This window comes from Coloeus monedula (assembly GCF_965178545.1).
Source record: "Coloeus monedula genome assembly, chromosome: 26".
NCBI lineage: Eukaryota > Metazoa > Chordata > Aves > Passeriformes > Corvidae > Coloeus > Coloeus monedula.
Window position 1 is genome coordinate 3,481,388 of NC_138806.1, and position 16,749 is coordinate 3,498,136.

At 57.7% G+C, this 16,749-nt stretch overlaps 4 protein-coding genes across 4 annotated transcripts; all 4 read right to left on the minus strand.

The window, feature by feature from the left end:
* Positions 1-121: 121 nt before the first annotated feature.
* On the minus strand, positions 122-6,580 carry LOC309582161 (uncharacterized protein). Its single transcript, XM_082297194.1, has 5 exons — positions 6,243-6,580; positions 5,549-5,652; positions 1,714-4,605; positions 1,170-1,378; positions 122-712 (listed from the first exon to the last, which is right to left on the minus strand). The coding sequence occupies exons 1-5, from the start codon at positions 6,418-6,420 to the stop codon at positions 643-645; spliced, it is 3,453 nt and encodes a 1,150-aa protein (XP_082153320.1). The 5' UTR covers positions 6,421-6,580; the 3' UTR covers positions 122-642.
* Positions 6,581-6,791: 211 nt separating this feature from the next.
* On the minus strand, positions 6,792-9,847 carry IFI35 (interferon induced protein 35). The gene is made up of 9 exons (XM_082297476.1): positions 9,715-9,847; positions 9,570-9,638; positions 9,151-9,303; positions 8,731-8,838; positions 8,286-8,430; positions 7,933-8,066; positions 7,571-7,760; positions 7,188-7,294; positions 6,792-7,062 (listed from the first exon to the last, which is right to left on the minus strand). Exons 1-9 carry the CDS (start codon positions 9,727-9,729, stop codon positions 6,871-6,873), a joined length of 1,113 nt encoding a protein of 370 aa, XP_082153602.1. The 5' UTR covers positions 9,730-9,847; the 3' UTR covers positions 6,792-6,870.
* Positions 9,848-10,478: 631 nt separating this feature from the next.
* RPL27 (ribosomal protein L27) lies at positions 10,479-12,560 on the minus strand. The gene is made up of 5 exons (XM_082297198.1): positions 12,497-12,560; positions 12,311-12,393; positions 11,998-12,167; positions 11,313-11,423; positions 10,479-10,569 (listed from the first exon to the last, which is right to left on the minus strand). Exons 2-5 carry the CDS (start codon positions 12,389-12,391, stop codon positions 10,521-10,523), a joined length of 411 nt encoding a protein of 136 aa, XP_082153324.1. The 5' UTR covers positions 12,392-12,393; positions 12,497-12,560; the 3' UTR covers positions 10,479-10,520.
* Positions 12,561-12,730: 170 nt separating this feature from the next.
* Positions 12,731-16,746, minus strand: RUNDC1 (RUN domain containing 1). Its single transcript, XM_082297366.1, has 5 exons — positions 16,374-16,746; positions 15,669-15,827; positions 15,205-15,403; positions 14,847-14,936; positions 12,731-14,310 (listed from the first exon to the last, which is right to left on the minus strand). Exons 1-5 carry the CDS (start codon positions 16,701-16,703, stop codon positions 13,445-13,447), a joined length of 1,644 nt encoding a protein of 547 aa, XP_082153492.1. The 5' UTR covers positions 16,704-16,746; the 3' UTR covers positions 12,731-13,444.
* Between the last annotated feature and the right edge of the window lie 3 nt (positions 16,747-16,749).

Consider the following 16,749-nt stretch of genomic DNA (forward strand, 5'->3'; position numbering starts at 1 on the left):
ACCAAACATGAGAATAAATCCCATTTATTTGTCAGCATAGAGACTGTCCCTGGGAGGCAGCTTCTGTGGGTGCTGAAAGCTGTTAATGTTCTCCTCAAGAGAGCACCAGGTCACCTGCTGGCTTCAGAGCAGGTGCTGGGGAGGGGCTGGAGCATGGGGCTGTCTGCAGAGGCCTGAACTGTCAGTGTGAAGAGCTGACACTGACGACAGTTCATCTCCAGCCTGGGCTCTGGCAGCAGCTGAGCTGGAACCTACCTGTAGTGGCAGGAGGCGGAAGAGACTTCCAGAAGCTGGGGCTGGACTAGATGCAGACTCCTGCCCAGGTTTGGGTCATGCTACTGAAAGCCACATGGGGCTCAGCCTGCAGTCAGCTGAATGAAATAAGTTCTGCAATTGGCTGCCAGGACACACATCCAAGAGGAGCTGGAGTTTCTGGGAAGCACTGATCCATGCTGAGGCCTTCATGGGGCAGGGACGGAGGTGCTGCTGTTTGCTAACGCGCAGATTTCTGGCTACATCTGGGGAACGCAGGAGCTCCTTTGACAAACACCTGCTTCTTCCTGAGCTGTCTCTTGTTAAGCTGCAGTTTTCTCAGCAGGAAAGGAAGGCAAAGGGAAGCCACAGGCCGTGGCTGTGGGAGAATCACGCAAGGCCCAGTTTATTCAGAACTGCGCCAACCTCCCGGAGATACTGGGCATCCGGGTAGCCATTCCTGTGGGGCAGAGAGGGAAGCACTGTAAACCCTGCTGATGTGCCAAAAACACAGTGGGAAGCAGCCCTTTATTTTTGCCCCAAGCTTTCAGCAGGGGCTGAGAGTGGAAGTCCTGCTCCTGGGGATGTCCTGCTGCCTGCAGGCCCATGTCATGGGAAAGGCTGGAAGCGAACACGGCCCAGAATTCTTGTCCATAGGGAACTTATGGGTTTCCACACCATTTATGGCTGTGGGATGGGCAAAGGCTTTTGCTCCAGCTGGAGGGTGCCAGGGCTGGTCTGCCACGCCATAGCTGCCCTGCAAACTGAAGCAAAGGGAGGCAGCAACTCTGCCACTGTGGGAGGGTAGAAGAGCCATCCCCAACAGGATTTGTTGAGCTGGACCCCATGGTTCTCCTCCTCCAGTTGCTAAAAAGCCCACAACCATACCCAGAAGCTTAGGATGAGCTGGGCCATACCTGGCTTTGCCTCCATCCCAGGAGGTTTTGTGGGGGATAAAGCCCCATGTTACTTTTTCTTCTCCACTGCAGGACTTGATCTGGAATGTCAGCCCGCGTTCAAATGCTTTCTTCAGCAGCTTTGCTGTCTTCAGCCCTTCCTTGTTGTCAGGCAGGAAGGCACAAAAATTCCCCCCTTTGTAAGGCTGTCCTGGGTGAGGGTCCCCAACCTTAGAACAGGAATAAGACATTTTAAACAATGGCTGGAGTGCTGTGCCTCTGAGGGGATTTCTAAGGTTTTGTCTAAGCTTGAAACCTACACTGATGACTATGGGCCCCATGGGCTGATAGTCAATGTCAACTAAAACCAGAGATCACACGTTCTTGAGAAGCAGCAAACTGCTCCAAAACCTGGTGTGGGGCTTTTTGCCTTTCATAGGTCAGCACCTCTGCTGCTTTGCATGTGGGGCAGGGAGCTGTGGCTGTTCTTTCCCCCCAACCACCCTGACAGACCCCCACCGTGTGGGCTGCAGTGGGATGGGGAATCCCTGCGCTGGGTACCTACCCCCTGCACGCCATCAGGGATGCTGTAAGCAAGCTGAAGTGTTGGGTCTCGATAGTATCCAGGCAGGCTCTGAGACAGGGAGGAGATCTTCAATGTCCCCAAGATCTTGCAGCTTGGGGCAGTGGAGGACGATCTGCAGCAAGCTGGCTGCGTACTGTCTGCTGCAAAACATGTCCTGCACAAGGCGTGACCGCAGGCGCCCTGGCAGGTCACACCTGAGCCCTGGCAAGCATCACACTGGCCCAGAGGGATTGTGCTGCTTTCCTGTCCAAGGCTGGGGTCTCTTCTCTGCTGTGATGGGAGGTCAGGCTCCTCCTGCTCATTGCTCCTGCCCTTTGGGAGCGGGGCCGTTCCCTGATCCCTGGGCTCTGCTGCAGGTTCCTCTTGGGCCACAGCTGGTGGTGGCTCAGCAGCCGTGGCCCTGGATAGCCAGGTGGGCAGAGACTGAGGAGCTCCGTCAGCTGCAGGGACTGGACAGTGTTGCTGTCCCATTGCTTCATTGTGGCCTCCTCTGCTCTTGTCTCTTGCAAACTGGAATCTGTCTGGCAAGACTTGTTTTAGCCGGGTGGCGTCAGGCTCCCCCAGAGACAGTTTTGTCTTCCGCTGTTCCTGGGACTCCCTCAGGCCAGAAGGACTTGGCTTATCCCCTGCACCAACACTCAGAAGGCTGCTTCCTCCTCTCCCAGCCCCAGAATCAATACGGACCCTGGCTTCCTCCTTCCCCCAAGCCTGCTGGAACCTCCAAGGACTGGGGGACCTCTTTTCCTCAGCCTCTGGCACCCAGGAAGCCCTGAGCATATCTGTAGAGTCTACTTTATTGCTGATGTTCAGGTGCTGTAGGGAATTTGGGCTGCCAGGAAGGGCTGCATCCAGCACTGGGTCCTGGCTTCTGCCTGGCTGGATGACACTTGATTTCCCTGTACTTTCTAGTCCAGGAGACATAGATGAAGACTTCACAGCACAGAGCCTCCTGGAAGAAAACATGTGGAATGCCTCAGCCACTCCTGGCACCATCTCCTTGGGGCAGACAAGATATAGCTTGTACTTGTCTTTGCTGAGTCCAACCTGGAAGGATTTTCCTCGCAAGAGGCTGCACAGTTCACTCAGGGCACTGTCATCTGGACCATCTACAGCGAGCTCTGAGTAGCTCAGACTCTGGCACACCAAGTCAGGGCACTTCTGCACAAGATCTTCCACCTTCCATTTAGCCTGGAGCAGCCTTCTCCTGTCTGCTGCCTGCAGCGTCAGCACTGTGCAGTCCCCAGCGTGGCGCTCTGAGATGTGCACCCCTCCAGCCCTGCACAGCTCATCAATAGTGGCATGGCAGACATCTTTCAGGTAAAACCACTGCAGAGAGTCCAGGCTCATTTCCTCACTCACCCTGCTGTTGCTGTCTCCGGAGTTGTTGCTTTCCTTTGACCTTGGCAGGGAGAAGCTGTTGGACCGTTGCAGCAGAGGCCTGGATGCAGAGGATTTGGAGTCTAAAGCAGAAGAGGTCCATGTCACATCACAGGTGCTGGAGATGCCAGCCAGGGAGTGGTGCTTAACGGGACCTGAGCCTTTAGACTCCTCAGGCTGCTGAAAAGTCCTGTTTTCTTTGCTCACAAAGGGCAACAGCACCTTTTGTCCTGTAAGTCTGGCACCTCCTTCCATATGGTCCCTTTCTGTGGGGTCACTCTGCTGAGGCTCTGCTGCTGACCCCAGAACCTTATCTGTCATAGGGGTGGGAGGCCGATACTGCTGGGTCAGTGCTCTTGGGTCACTCAGACCAGAGGCATCTATCTCTGATGAATGTTTCCCAGACAGCTGCACGTGTCCCACTGGTGGAGGGTCCTGATCCAGCGAGAGGTTCTGGCCAGCCTGAGACCTGTCAGCTTTCAGGGCATTGAAGTTGGCAGCTAGCTTGAATTCACCTTTCAGCTCTGGCCTGCCTGGGCTAAGTCTTGTGGCTGAAGTATCCACAGGCACTTTGGCCAGGTGTAGTGCAGCCTCTGTGGTGCCAGAGGTTGCAAGGTGTGAGGGTTGGGAGCTGCTCAGCGTGTCAACCATGTGTGCAGCACCTCTCCTGGTGACACAATCCTGAAGGTGCTGCTTGGCCTGGGACACATCAACAAGGTTTCCAACAAGATAAAGCTGCTTCACATCCTCATGGCAAAGCAAGTGGGGATACAGCTGCTGCAGTTCTTGTGTAAGAGTGCTGAGTGCCTGGCTGTCCATTCCCAGCCCTTCCTTAGCAATCCTCTCCTTGCGCAGGCTCACCTCCAGCTGCTGGTAGAGCTGCTGCAGGGCCAGGTGGGCCTGTTGCAAGGCCTCCACGTTCCCAGACAGACCTCCAGATGGCTGAAGATACAATACAGCAATGCCATCGCCACTAACATCCACCACATCCACGTGATATTGGTGCAGCACACCTTGGTACTCAGCAGCACAGAACCTCTGCATGTACAAGTAAATGTCCAAGTCCATTGCTAGGGAAAAGTCCTCCAGCTTCCTCAAAAATTCCCCAGCTTCCTCACCCGCTGGGCTCTGAGTTGATGGGACTTCAGCTGCCATTTCATGCACCTGGTCCCAGTTTGGCAGCTTTGCTGTCTCTTGTGCTGACCCAGGGGAGTCAGGCACTTGCTGGTGGTCATGCATTCCCATCTCTTTGGCCCCACGGCTGGAAGCTGGCAGGAGGATCTCGCCAATGGCTTGGTTCCTGAGGTTCAGGCTGCCTAGCAGGTCTCTGCTGAAGGTCTGCAGCTCAGTGAACGGTCCCTGGACTATGCAGTGCATATTCTTTGAGTCAAAGTTGAACTGTACATTGCTGTAGCCTTTCTGCAAGTCCCTCAGGAGGATTTTGCCAGTGGGAAGCTTGCCATAGTCAATTGTCATGCACACACATAGGAAGATCTGCAAGTAGATAGCAAAGGAGTGAGAGAGCAAGGACCAAAACCAGCCCCTTCTAAAGGTACAGGAGAAGGCAATTGCACCTGGCCCCTGCATTACTATGACAGAAGAGATGACACAGTCTTCCACCTCTCTCCCTCAGCATCCTACTTTTGAGAGAGATGGACCGTGACACAGACAGGACCAAAAGACCCAGGCTAAGCAAGTCCTTGACCTCGTGCACTTGTCAAAAGCTGTGTGCAGACAAGGAGTCAGAGGGGGAAATTGCACATTTCTACACACACGGAGTTCTTCAAAAAGCCCAAACCCAATAAATCCACTATTGTTTCTGCATCTGAAATGCAGTTGCCCTCTTGCCTTTGCAGAGCTTCAGCTCCAGATCTTCAAGCACTTTTGGCACCATAGACTTGCAAAAAGCTTTGGGTATGCAAAAAACAAGGGTATGGGAATTAGCCTGGCCTTGCCTCTCGTTTTTACGTCCGAGCCCCAAAAAGCTCGGACATAAAAACAAGACATGGCTACTGCCACAGTCTCTTGAGACTGGAGGAAAAGGCAAGAACTCCCCAGTGCTCCCTAGACACCAGCATGTCTGTATCCTAAGCTTTCCTGAGAAGGAGAGAGGAACAATACACTGTACATCCAGCTGATGACATGGCAGAGGCATTAACACAATTCCCCATGTGGCACCAGATGGACTGGAGAAAAGTGCCTGTTCTCTCCAGCCTGACTATCCTTCATTTGACAGGCACAAACGCCAGATGACTGAGCCCACAAGGCTGCCAGGCTGTCCCTGTGCTATTAGCACAGAAAAAAGTCTTCATTTGAATATGAATGAAAATGGATTTAAGTGTAATTAAGATTAAAGGAGTGAGGTCTCCCTTCCCAAGCTGTCTGCCAGGCACAGGAGTGAGAGGGAGCAGCTGGGGCTGCCATGGCCCCTCAGTACCTCATCGGGGCTCAGCTCTGCAACGTGCGGGGTCACCTCCAGTGGGTACAGTGTCCTTCCGACTGCCAGCACGTGGTTTTTCACCTTCAGGATCCTCTGGGCCACTGGTGGGAAAAGCCACCCAGACCTTCGTCAGCCCAGCCAAGGGGCAGCAGTGGCGGTGGGGCCGGGGACAGTGGGACGGGGGACAGTGGGATGGGGACAGCAGGACAGGGGATGGTGGGAGAGGGGATGCGAGGGTTGGGGATGGTGGGACAGGGGGTGGCAGGACAGGTAATAGTGGGGCTGGGGATGGTGGGACAGGGGACAGCCTGACAGGAAAGGGCGGGGTTGGGGATGGTGGGACAGGGGATGGCAGGACACGGAAGAGTGGGGCTGGGGATGGTGGGACAAGGAAGAGTGGGGCTGGGGATGGCAGGATAGGGAAGAGTGGGGCTGGGGATGGTGGGACAGGGAAGAGTGGGGCTGGGGATGGCGGGATAGAGAAGAGTGGGGCTGGGGATGGCGGGACAGGGAAGAGTGGGGCTGGGGATGGTGGGAGAGGGAAGAGTGGGGCTGGGGATGGTGGGATAGGGAAGAGTGGGGCTGGGGATGGCGGGACAGGGAAGAGTGGGGCTGGGGATGGTGGGATAGGGAAGAGTGGGGCTGGGGATGGCGGGACAGGCCGGGCCCCCGAGGGTCCCGCGGGCGTTACCTTCTGGTGCCTCGAAGATGATGAGGGCGCAGGGCGGGGACCCGGGCAGCACCCGGACGTCGGCGATGTCCCCGCCACCGTTGCGGGAGCGCAGGAAGTGAATGGTCAGCTTGTCGGCCACCCTGTCGGGAGGCAGCTCGGCAGGGAAGCCCCGCACCCGCACCGTGCGGCCCGCCATGCCCGCGGCGGCGGCTGCCCGGGCCCCGCCACACCGGCACAGCCTCCCGGGAGCCCCGGCGGCGGCTGCCCCGCCTCGCCACACCGGGCTCTCGCCCGCCCGGTGCCACCCCGGCTCTGCAGCCCCTGCTCGGCCCCGGCTCCGCTCCGACCTCCGCCCCGGCCCCGCCACCGCGGGGAAATGAAAGCGAAAGCGGAGCCGCCCCGCCCTGGGCCCCGCGGGAAGGCGCGGCCCGGCCCCACAGAGCGCGGCCGGGGAAGGGCCCAGCCTCCCTCAGGCTGCCGCAGGCAGCGCCCGGCCCGGCCCGGCCCAGCCCGACCCCAACACGACAGACACGGTGCTCCCAACAGACGCTTTTATTTCCCCCGTGCCCGCCGGCCAACGGACCCACGGAGCTCCTCAGCCTCGGGCTGACGGGGCCGGCCAGGACTAGCCTGGAGCTGGCCAGGACTAGCCCCTGTCCTCCACGAACACGGCCACCCCTGTCCGCCCTGCTGGGACGTAGGCAAGGGCATCCACCTCTCCGCCGCCGCGGCTGGCCTTCTGGAAGTGGATCTCCAGGGCGTCTCTCATGGACTCCTCGCTCAGCACGTCGGGGATGTCCAAAAGCAGGACAGTCCTGGGGCAGCGGGAGGGCTGGAGCTGGGCAGAGCAGGGGGTGGGTGAGCTGCAGAGCAGTGCAGGGAGAGGGGCTTCAGGAGCCCCCCCACCTGTGCTGCCTCAGCCCAGGCTGGCAGGTGCTGCTTGCACAGGGGTCATGCCCTTACCTGCAGGTTAGCAATGTCTCCACTCATGCATGGTGATATTTTGACTTTGTATTTCCCTTTCCCAATAAGCACTTGGATATGTCCTTTTTCAATTAGCGGCTCTGCCACTGCATATGGAGAGGAAAGCCCTGAGCTGTTCAGGTCCCAGGTAAGCTCCAGGCAATGTTATGCCCCTGGCATAGGCACCAAGACTGATGCTGCCCAGCTCATTGCTCAGCTCACTGGCACCAGCACAGTCTTGGGGGAGGCAGGACAGCCTGGGGCTCACTCTACCTTCCCTGTTCCCCACACACAGCTTCATCTGCTCTCAGGAGTTTCCCCCCCAGAGCAAGCTGGGCTGCTCCATCCTTGCCAGCCACCCAAGCTCAGCACACCCCACGCACCTCCATCCTGTGTGAAGGTCAGCACCACCTGGCCAGAGTCATCCAGGAACTCCCTGCTCTCCACCTCGCTGCCCCCATTCTTTGCCTTGCTGAAGAAGAGCTCCAGCTTGTCCAGCAGTGCCTCCTTGCAGATGCCCAGGCTGGGCAAGTCAGACACAAGGATGCTCCTGCTGCTCTGAGTCAGCCTGATCTGTGGGTGGCACCGGCCAGTCAGTGCCAGGGCAGGACTGACCCCAGAGCTCCAGGGAGCAGTGCTGAGTGGGGTTGGCAGCAGTGCCCTGGCCGAGGCAGGCTCAGACAGGGGATGCAGCATGCCCAGGGCAGCTCCATGGCATGGGGAGCAGGTGAGCTGCGGGCCCTACCTCCAGGGCAGACGGCAGCAGGATCTCCACGGGCACTGCCTGCACTCGCACTCTGCACCGGTCCAGCTCCTCCAGTTCCTCCCCACAGCTCAGCTCCACCATGTGCTCCCTCATCTCTATGATCCTCTGGGCCACTGTGAGCAAGGAGAGCCCCCAACACAGGGGAGTCACTGCCCACTCCCAGTGTTCTGCAGGACAGGACACGGCACAGCAAACGCTTCGGGGAGGGGGCACAGCCCCACACAAGGCAGGGAGAGGGACAGTGCCAAACTCTGGCACAGGGAGCGGACACAGGGCAGGCCCCAAAATGGTCAAGCAGGACCTGGCCGGAGCAGTGCTCTTCTCACACTTACCCTTTGCCTCCTCAAAGGTGATGAGAGCTGAGCCCCCTGGCATAGGGTAGTGGATCAGCGGGGTGAGCATCAGCTTATTCATGTCCTCCTTGTTTACTGTGAGTCCCTTAAAGATCATTTTCTTCTCCGGCAAGGCAGACAGCATCTAGGTTTAAATACAGACAGCACCTGGAGGAAACTGGATCCTGCACAGGGCATGTCCCTGCCTATCCACACCCTAGAAATAAACTCATGGCTGGAGAACCTCAGCAGAGTCTCTCCTAGGGTCTGGCAGTGCCTGGAATCCCAAAGCCATGACCAGAGCTCCTGGCCCTGGCAGAGGAGCTGCCTGCTAACAGGAGCTGGTCCAGTCATCACACAGTGCCCAGCTGCATTCACCTGCAGCCTCTCCAGCCAGGCTTGTGCCCTTGCCAGCAGACCCAGGTGCCCACACACACTCTGTTACCATCACAGGATCATTCCAGAGGACTCTCTTCTTCAGTTCTTCCAGTTTATTTTTCAGGACCTGCTTCTCCTGCTTCAGTCTGTTGTTCTCCTCCTTTGCTGCAAAAATCTGGAAGGAAGGAAGGAAGGAAAGAGTGGGCAGTAGGGAACACCAGGACACAAGGGGCTGCAGTACACAACTGTTCTGAGCACAGCACTGTTCTTGGGCACACAGCTCCATCCCATTCTCCTGCTCTTGACTGCCTGCAGCCCTGCCCTGGTTCCTCTCCTTTGAGGACAGCCCTCCCTTCGCTTTGGCACAGACCTTATGTTTCCCATGAAAACTCCACTGGATCCCAAGCAAGCGATCTCAGAGCAGTGATACAGCCCCTGCACCCCCTGTCACCCTTCCAAGCCTAAGACACATCCACTGAACACCGACCTGGTGGGCTCTCTCTTGATCTCCGTTTAAAGACAGCTGTTGCTCAAGAATTTTATGAATAAGTTCTTCTTCCTTCAGCTCTCGTGTCCCTTGCTCTGCAGCTTCATTGGCTATTTGTAGGTTTGCATGGTCTTGCCCCAGAATACTGAGCTCCTGTGAGAAGCACCATCAGACAGCAAGACCCTGATGACATTGCATGACCCCACCAGCCACCCAGCCCTGGCACAGGCTGTGCCTTTGGGAATGAGCCTGGACCCCAGAACAGGCTCTTTTCTCCGTGGAATTACTCTTCTCTGCCTCCTCTGACTCGTAGTCCAAGAAAACACACTCGAGCTCCTGCCCAGGGCCGGCCGGGCGGATCCCGGGCAGTCGGGATCCGGCCGACCAAGCCTCTCTCTCTCGGACGCAGCTGGACCCACCTTACGCCGCTCCATCTCCCACCGGAGCTGCTCGGGGCTCTCCTCGGGGAGCAGCCGGACGAAGGAGTCCTAAAGACAGGAGGGGTCTCAGCCGCGCTGCGCCGCCCCCCAGCCCGCAGGCTCCCGCGGCTCAGTCCTTCCTCACCTCCTCTGAATCCATCCCCGCAGCGCTGGCGGCAGCACGGACCGGAGCCCCGGTCCCGCGGGGAGCCCTGCCCTGTCCTGCCCGCCGGGACCGCTCCCCCTGCCCGGTGCTGCTGCCGGGGACCCCGCGCCTGCTCCCGCCTTTCGCTTTCGTTTTCGCCGCCTCGCCCCGCCCCGCCCTCCGCCGAGCGCAGCCCCGGCCGCGGCCCGGGGACCGTGAAAGGCCGGGCCCGCCCAGCCCCGCCCGAACCCATCACCCCCATCCTCCCCCCACCCAACTCGCCCTGCCACGAACGTGGTCAGCTAAGAAATAACCTCTTCCTGCCCCACTCTTGGATTTACAACCCGACCCAGCCCCTGCTCCACAGGTAGCTAGCAGCCAGCACTGCCCCGTTCGGGAACCTAAAATCCAACACCCACAGATCAGTCACCACACAATTCACTGCGCACTCAGCAGACACCTGGAATTTGCCTTCCCTCTCTCACTCTTTTTCTCACAGGGATCACTGCAGTTTTGGGAATGAGAGATTTCCACTGTGGCAGGAACATCAACCAGCCTGCAGCTGCAGAAGGGAAGCACAGCCCTGGCCCCACACGGAGCAGTCCCAGAGGTGACACCCGCACTCACGGCTTGGGCTGCACAAGGCTCCACAAACATGCTGACACTCACCTAGACTGCAGTGGCTTTCCCAGCTCTTAGAGACACAGAGCAAGCATGACCACAACACAAAGCCCACTGCTTGTGTGTTAAATAACAAAAAAACATGGTTTTTAATAAACATTTATTGATGCAACTTTGTTACACCCTTAGAATCGCAGCTTCTGGAAGAACCACTTGTTCTTGCCGGTTTTGTACCTGAAAGAGAACACACAGGTTAGAAAAGGATCTGTACTAGCAGGTAACAGCACCAAACCTGTACCTGAGCTGTCCCAGACACACAGAATGCAGAACCCAGCTCACCCAGAGGCAATCCACCTGGTCTCTTTGGCCTGGGCTACAACTAAACCCACTTTAAATATTGAAATTCCAAGGGAAGCAAGTGCTAGGTTCCAGATTTCTCATGAAAGACACCTGCACTGTGGCAGTTTCCACCCCAACAGGCACAAGCACAGGACACAGCCATCCTGCTGGATACCTCGTGTGGAGGGCAGTCACCGGGAGATGCCCTCGGAGAACAGCTCAGGGGCTGCCCAAGGCACTGCGTATCCCACTGAGGCCACACAGCTCCTTCCTCTGAAGGAGCTTCTGAACAGAAAACCCTAAAGAAAGTAACCCAAGCACCCCCACACAAAGTGTCAGCACTGCCCTGGCCACCCAGCCCAGTGATAAGAGAGGATGAACTGGCAGCATGCTGTCAGATCATCCTCTGGCACCTGAAAGGCCCTGCACAGGCTGGCACGATGCTGCACACACACAGTGCTACACATACGATGCTGCTGCACACGTGCACAGGTGAAAAGAAAACAACAAACGTGCGTGCAGGGAAGCTGGGGCAGAAGTGCCAACTTGGGAGACTCACAGGCTGTGGCACAGCCCCACCAAGTCCTCACCCTGGGGATGAGAACCAACACCACTGAAGAGACGAGCTCCCAACTCACCTTTCCTCAAATTTCACCTTGGCTTCACGTCTTGCTTTGCGTTTCAGAGCAGGATCCCTGAACACATCCTTATTGACCACTGTTTTGTCCAGGGGAATATCCACAGAATACCTGGGAAAGAGCAGAATGGTGCAAAAGGGGCATGGTACCCAGCACAGGGCTGAAAAGCAAGCTGAGCTCCTGGCAGTCAAACATTCATTCTAGGGTCCAGTCAAAGAGCTACAGCTTGAAAAGTCTCCTCAGTTCAGGAATCACCAAAGCACTAAAGCAGTCTCAGTTCAGCCTGTAAAGGAAACAGCCACACACTTCGTGAGGGACATGCAGCTCTGTTCAACGTGGTGCATGGGAGCCACTCTAGGAGCTCTGAGGCACAGTAAGGAATGGCTCTGCCAGCTCCAGACCCTCACAGCTGTCTCAAATTGCTCATCTGCTGACATCCCCTGAGCAAAGAGATCAGTGCGGCTGAAATAAGAGCCAGCTACCTCATTCCAAAAGTTCATTAATATTTTCACTCAGCCTCAGACCCCCAGCTCCCTGTTTTTGCAGAGCCTGAGCCTCATATTCACCAGCCACGGCATTAACAGCCTTGGTGACTCCCGGTGTTCAGTACAGAACACAAGAAACACGAAAGCAGCAAAGACTCCTCCGGCCCTGCCGGCAGCAGCACTCCTGGGGCTGCACTCACCGGGTGGGCATCAGGTGGTTGTAGTTGTAAACCTTCACGAAGGACTTGATCTTGGACCTTTTTGCGATCTTTTTCTTGCCCATAGCAGCAGTCACCTTACGCGGGTAGCGGTCGATGCCGGCCACCAAGGCGTGGCTGTACGGCCGGTCCGAGGTGCCATCGTCGATGTTCTGAAATAAACAGGCCGCGGCGGCGATGGCACCGAAGAGCCGCGGCCGCGCGGGCCCCGCAGGAACCGCTCCCGCGCTGCTCCCCGGGCTCCCGCTCGCCCCGGCAGCACGGCGCGGCCCCGCCGGCTCAGCGCCACGCTCACCTTCACGATGACGGCCTTGCGCCCCGAGTAGCGCCCGGCCAGCACCAGCACCACCTTCCCCGGTTTCATGAACTTCCCCATCTCTGCGGAGGCAGCAGCCGGCAGTCAGAGCGGGCCCGAGCCGCGCCCCGGCCGCCACCTCCGCGGATGGCGGCGGATCCCGATCCCGCGCCCGCCCGCACTCACCGAGGCTCCGCTGCGATGGCGCCCAGGCCGGAAGAGAAATGGAACGCCGCGCCCCGGCCTTCCGCTCAGCGGCGCTGCGTCACTTCCGCCGCGTCACCGGGAGCCGCGGCCGGCACCGTGCGGCGCTGCCGGGTGTCAGCCCCGCTCCGCCCTCCCCGGGCACGGCGCTGCCGGGTGTCAGCCCCACTCCGCCCCGCTCGGGCACGGCGCTGCCGGGTGTCCGCCCTCCCCCGCCCTCCCCGGGCACGGCGGGCACCGCGTCACAGCCCCGGTAACGGACAGAGCACACGGCACGGCGGCAGTCTCGGCCCACATGTACTACAGGTATTTAATACACCCCGCGGGACACCGGCCTGCACTGACCGCCGCACAAAAGCCTGGAACAAGGAGCTGGGGCCGTTGGACAAAGCGCCCCGGCAGCCCAAGAGACACAGACTGCAGAGCCGCTGGAGGAGCCCCCTGGCACCTCTGGATCTGCCCCGTCTTCTCCCGGGAGAGGTCAAGTCCCATGTGACGGGGAACCTGCAATGTGCCTCAACACCTGCCAGCTCCCTCCTCCATGAGGGATTGTGTGTGCACATGGTGTAGAGCAGACACTGGCAGAAATAACCACAAAGGAGCTCAGCTGCACATCCCAAGGGTCTTCCCCCACCTGCAGGTCCCGTGGCCAGGCCTCTGCCCCCCAACCCCCAACAGTCACTGGCCGCTGGACAAGGCAGTTTGGCCCAAGAGGAGCAGGGAGGGGGCAGAGCAAGGTGCTGCCCAACCCGCAGCCTCCAGCTGCTGTGCAGGGGCAGCATTGGACAACACACTGCCAGCATCATGACACCCTAAGATTTCCCTAAAAGCAAATACCAAAGAGACAAACTTGGGTCTTACAAAAGCCAGGCTTCTTGAGCCCAACAGCTGCCTACTAGTGGAAAAGGGATGATCTACAATAAAAACACATCAAAAAGCATCTTTGATGTTTTTCAGCTGCCGAACAGCCAAGTCAACCGGGAGGTTGAACTTCAAGTTGCTCAGGCGGCTGAGGAGGGTGAGCGCACTTTCAAAGCCTGTGTTGGCCATGTAGCTCCAGGGCTGGTAGTGAGACTGAACTAAAGCTCCAGACTTGCAGATGAGGTTGAGCCATGAGACCAGGCGCTGCTCGTTCAGTGCCATGCACACCAGTGCCTTCAGCTCCGAGTCTGCGCTGCGCTTGAAGGGGCTGTGCTCTGTGAGCACCGTGTGGATGGCTGTCAGCAGGCTCTGCTTGGGGGTAGCCACCGTTGCTCCTGTCACGGGCAAGGCGAAGGACTGGGAGAGCTTGCGAGCTGGGGATTCCACGAAGGCTTGTCCATTCTTAGCGTTGTAATACTTGACAAAGAGTTCCCAGGGGTGCATGGTCCGCGGCGAGGGCGTGAATGCGGGAATCAAGCATGCGATGGGGGCCAACACCAGGCTCATGCCTGGGGAAGAGGCGTAGAGCCCGTGAGCCATCAGGTCCCGCAGAGCAACCGTCAGCTCCCTGCGCACAGCCAGAGTCAGCTCATCTCTGCCTCCAAGGGGAATGTCCTGCAGCTCAGAGGAGCAGATAACATGCTCTGCCTGCTGGTGTTTCAGGGCAAGCTGCCTCACCCGCTCCACTGACAACTCTAGTTTCTCTATTAAGGGGGAGAAGTCCTGGTTGTCTTGGTCCTTCTGCCAGAGGGTGCGAGGGATCTGACCCGTGGCACAGCCAAACTGGCTGACAGCAAAGATCTGCAGCACGGCCAGCACGCGGCGCATGAGCTGCAGGCCCGTTTCTTGCATCCTTCTGGCATCTTCTGGGTTCACTGACCAGGTTAGAAAACAGAAAAACATTCTCTCATTAGGGAGTCAACAACTCTGCTTGTTCATACACACAAAGGGAGTGCAAATATCTGAAAATTCCTTCAGACTAACATTCTGACCAGCAGCAGATGCCTCATGCTACATTACTGTATTTCCAGCAGGTTCACGGGATAAGTAGGGAGGTCTCAAACTCTAAAGAACACTGGGTCCCCCTGGCTCACTGTACCTGCTCACAGAGCTCAGAGCTTGACGAGCATGAATTAATTACAGTGTGTTTTGCACCAAGTATCAGCAGTCTCTTCCTGACCCCCACTGAGGACCAAGCCCACCCTCTGTGCCACATGCTCAGGCTCTGTGACTGCTCTGAGGATCCCATGCAAGGAGGGTAAAGGAACAGGACGCAGGCCTTCAGCAGAGGGAATGCAGAAGCACAAAGACCAGCTGCCAGGAAAAAGCAGAGAATGACTGGTTTATGCTTGTGAAAGCTCCAGGGAGGAACTGGAGCTTTGCCAGCAGCACCAAGCCCAGCAGTGCCCACCTCTGTTCCCAGAAGGCCGGGTGCTGGGTTTGTAAGAGCCTCCACAGTCACAGTGTCCATCTTCTGCCTTGCCAGAGCTTCCAACTTCATCTACAAAAAAGATTTCCCATCATTATTTCCCATTTGTGAATTTCAGCTGCATATCCCAAATATTAAGATCAACATTCCTCCGACCCCTCTGGACCTCTTTTGTCACTCTATCGATACTTTTCCTCATCATCAGTTTAGAAAGATTTGTACTTTCCTGTCACCCAGAAGCTGTTCCTGCATCTCCCGACAGCTGTGACCTCTCTCCCCGTGACTATGTCAGGGAATTACAAAGCAATTCAGTCTGCTCATTCAAAAACTCATCACTGACCCTGAATAAAGTTGATGAACATTTCGAGGTCCCTTATCTGGGTCTTCAGTTGTTCCACCAGCTGCTCCTTCACCCTGGCTGGATTTACAATCTGTGCTATGGCAGCATCCACCCGCTGTCGCAATTCCTCTGGAGAGAGTGTTGCAATATCTTCACTCAAGTCCATGTCCAGTTTCTTTATCAACTCATTTATAATCATCTGCAAAACACAAGTGAGCAGCACAATTCCACCATGTGGCACTGCTGCCCAGGAGCTTCAAATGCTCCTTTCCCAGAGATTCCCTCAAAAACAGGATACCTTTGCTGCACAGAAATAATTGCAAAAGACACGGGACAGGTTCACACATGTAGACAAACTCCTGACACTCTATTACAGCTGCTGGTGAGAAATGCAGATTGATGAGTGAGTCTGTAAGATGCTCACAAGGGCTAGGAAATGCAGCAGGAGGATTTGTGAGCCTTACCCGTTGTCTTTCCATAACCACAGACTGTGGCAGAGAATCATAGCTGCCCTCTTGGTAAGCAAAGGTCTCTAGGTCATCCAGCTGTGTCTTGAGCTGCAGGATCAGCTCTCTCTGCTTCTCCTTCTGGACCTCAATTTGCTCCTGCTTCTCTCGCTCACCCTAAAAAAAAAAATCAATAAATAAAATGGAAGACTTACTGTCATATCCAAGCCCCAGAGAACAGGATTATGACATGAGGAGTGTTTCCTGCAGCTCACGTACTTCATTAGTGAGCACTGCAAACCAGTCTGAGACAGAAATGTGTTTGAGCACCAAGCAGAGGTGCCAGCTACATCACCTCCTCTGATAAGGGAGCGGAAGCACCTCTCCAGACCTCTTGCACCCACGTCCTGTCCCACAAGGCCAGGATCCAGAGAGAAAGGAGCCAAATAACATGTACATATCACAGATCCTCTGAGTCACCTGTGCTGTACCAGGGCGTGGAGCAGTGACACACCACTCAGGGCTCTAGGGCACATCCCTTCGAGCTGGCTCCGAGTCACCAGGGGCCTGTGCACGTCTGGTACTGAGCTCGAACCCGAGCAGCGCGAGCAGGATCGCAGCCGCCGCTAACGGGCTTCAGCCGCGGTCAGGCCCGCACACCGACCCCGGGGCTATGCCCGGCAAAGGCCCCCTCTGCCCTGCCGCGGGCACTCACTCACTCACCGGGGCTGCGCCGAGACCGTGGGGAAGCGGCGCGGGGCAGCCGCGGAAGGCGAAGTCCTCGAGGTCGCGGAGCAGGCGCTGCTGCTCGGCCGGGCCGGCCCGGGCCACCTGCCGCAGCCGGAACTGCACCTGAGCGAAGTGCGAGGCGAGGGCCAGCAGCGCTCCGTGCAGCCGGCGCCGCTCGGCCCGCAGCTGCGGCACCGACTGCGGCGACTCGCCCCCCGCGGCCGCCGCCTCTTCGTCCTCCTCTTCCTCGTCTTCTTCCGCCGACACGGCGCCCACCGGCGCCCAGCGCTCGCCGGGGCCCAGCGAGCCGCCCTCCCCCTCCATAGCCGCCGCTACCGGCGCCGCGCCGCCGCCATCTTGCCGCCGCGGG

Coding starts and splice junctions, on each gene's coding strand:
- LOC309582161 (XM_082297194.1), bottom strand. CDS start 6,420: ATGGCGGGCCGCACGGTGCGGGTGCGGGGCTTCCCTGCCGAGCTGCCT. Junction 5,653..6,242: donor CATCTTCGAGGCACCAGAAG/GTAACGCCCGCG, acceptor TTTTCCCACCAG/TGGCCCAGAGGATCCTGAAG. Junction 4,606..5,548: donor CAGAGCTGAGCCCCGATGAG/GTACTGAGGGGC, acceptor ATCTACTTGCAG/ATCTTCCTATGTGTGTGCAT.
- IFI35 (XM_082297476.1), bottom strand. Junction 8,839..9,150: donor ATCAAGAGAGAGCCCACCAG/GTCGGTGTTCAG, acceptor CCTTCCTTCCAG/ATTTTTGCAGCAAAGGAGGA. Junction 7,761..7,932: donor TGCTGCCGTCTGCCCTGGAG/GTAGGGCCCGCA, acceptor TGCCACCCACAG/ATCAGGCTGACTCAGAGCAG.
- RPL27 (XM_082297198.1), bottom strand. CDS start 12,391: ATGGGGAAGTTCATGAAACCGGGGAAGGTGGTGCTGGTGCTGGCCGGG. Junction 11,424..11,997: donor AACCACCTGATGCCCACCCG/GTGAGTGCAGCC, acceptor GCTCTTTCCCAG/GTATTCTGTGGATATTCCCC. Junction 10,570..11,312: donor AAGGTGAAATTTGAGGAAAG/GTGAGTTGGGAG, acceptor GTTCTCTTTCAG/GTACAAAACCGGCAAGAACA.
- RUNDC1 (XM_082297366.1), bottom strand. CDS start 16,703: ATGGAGGGGGAGGGCGGCTCGCTGGGCCCCGGCGAGCGCTGGGCGCCG. Junction 15,404..15,668: donor TGGTTATGGAAAGACAACGG/GTAAGGCTCACA, acceptor TGTGTTTTGCAG/ATGATTATAAATGAGTTGAT. Junction 14,311..14,846: donor CCGGCCTTCTGGGAACAGAG/GTGGGCACTGCT, acceptor TAACCTGGTCAG/TGAACCCAGAAGATGCCAGA.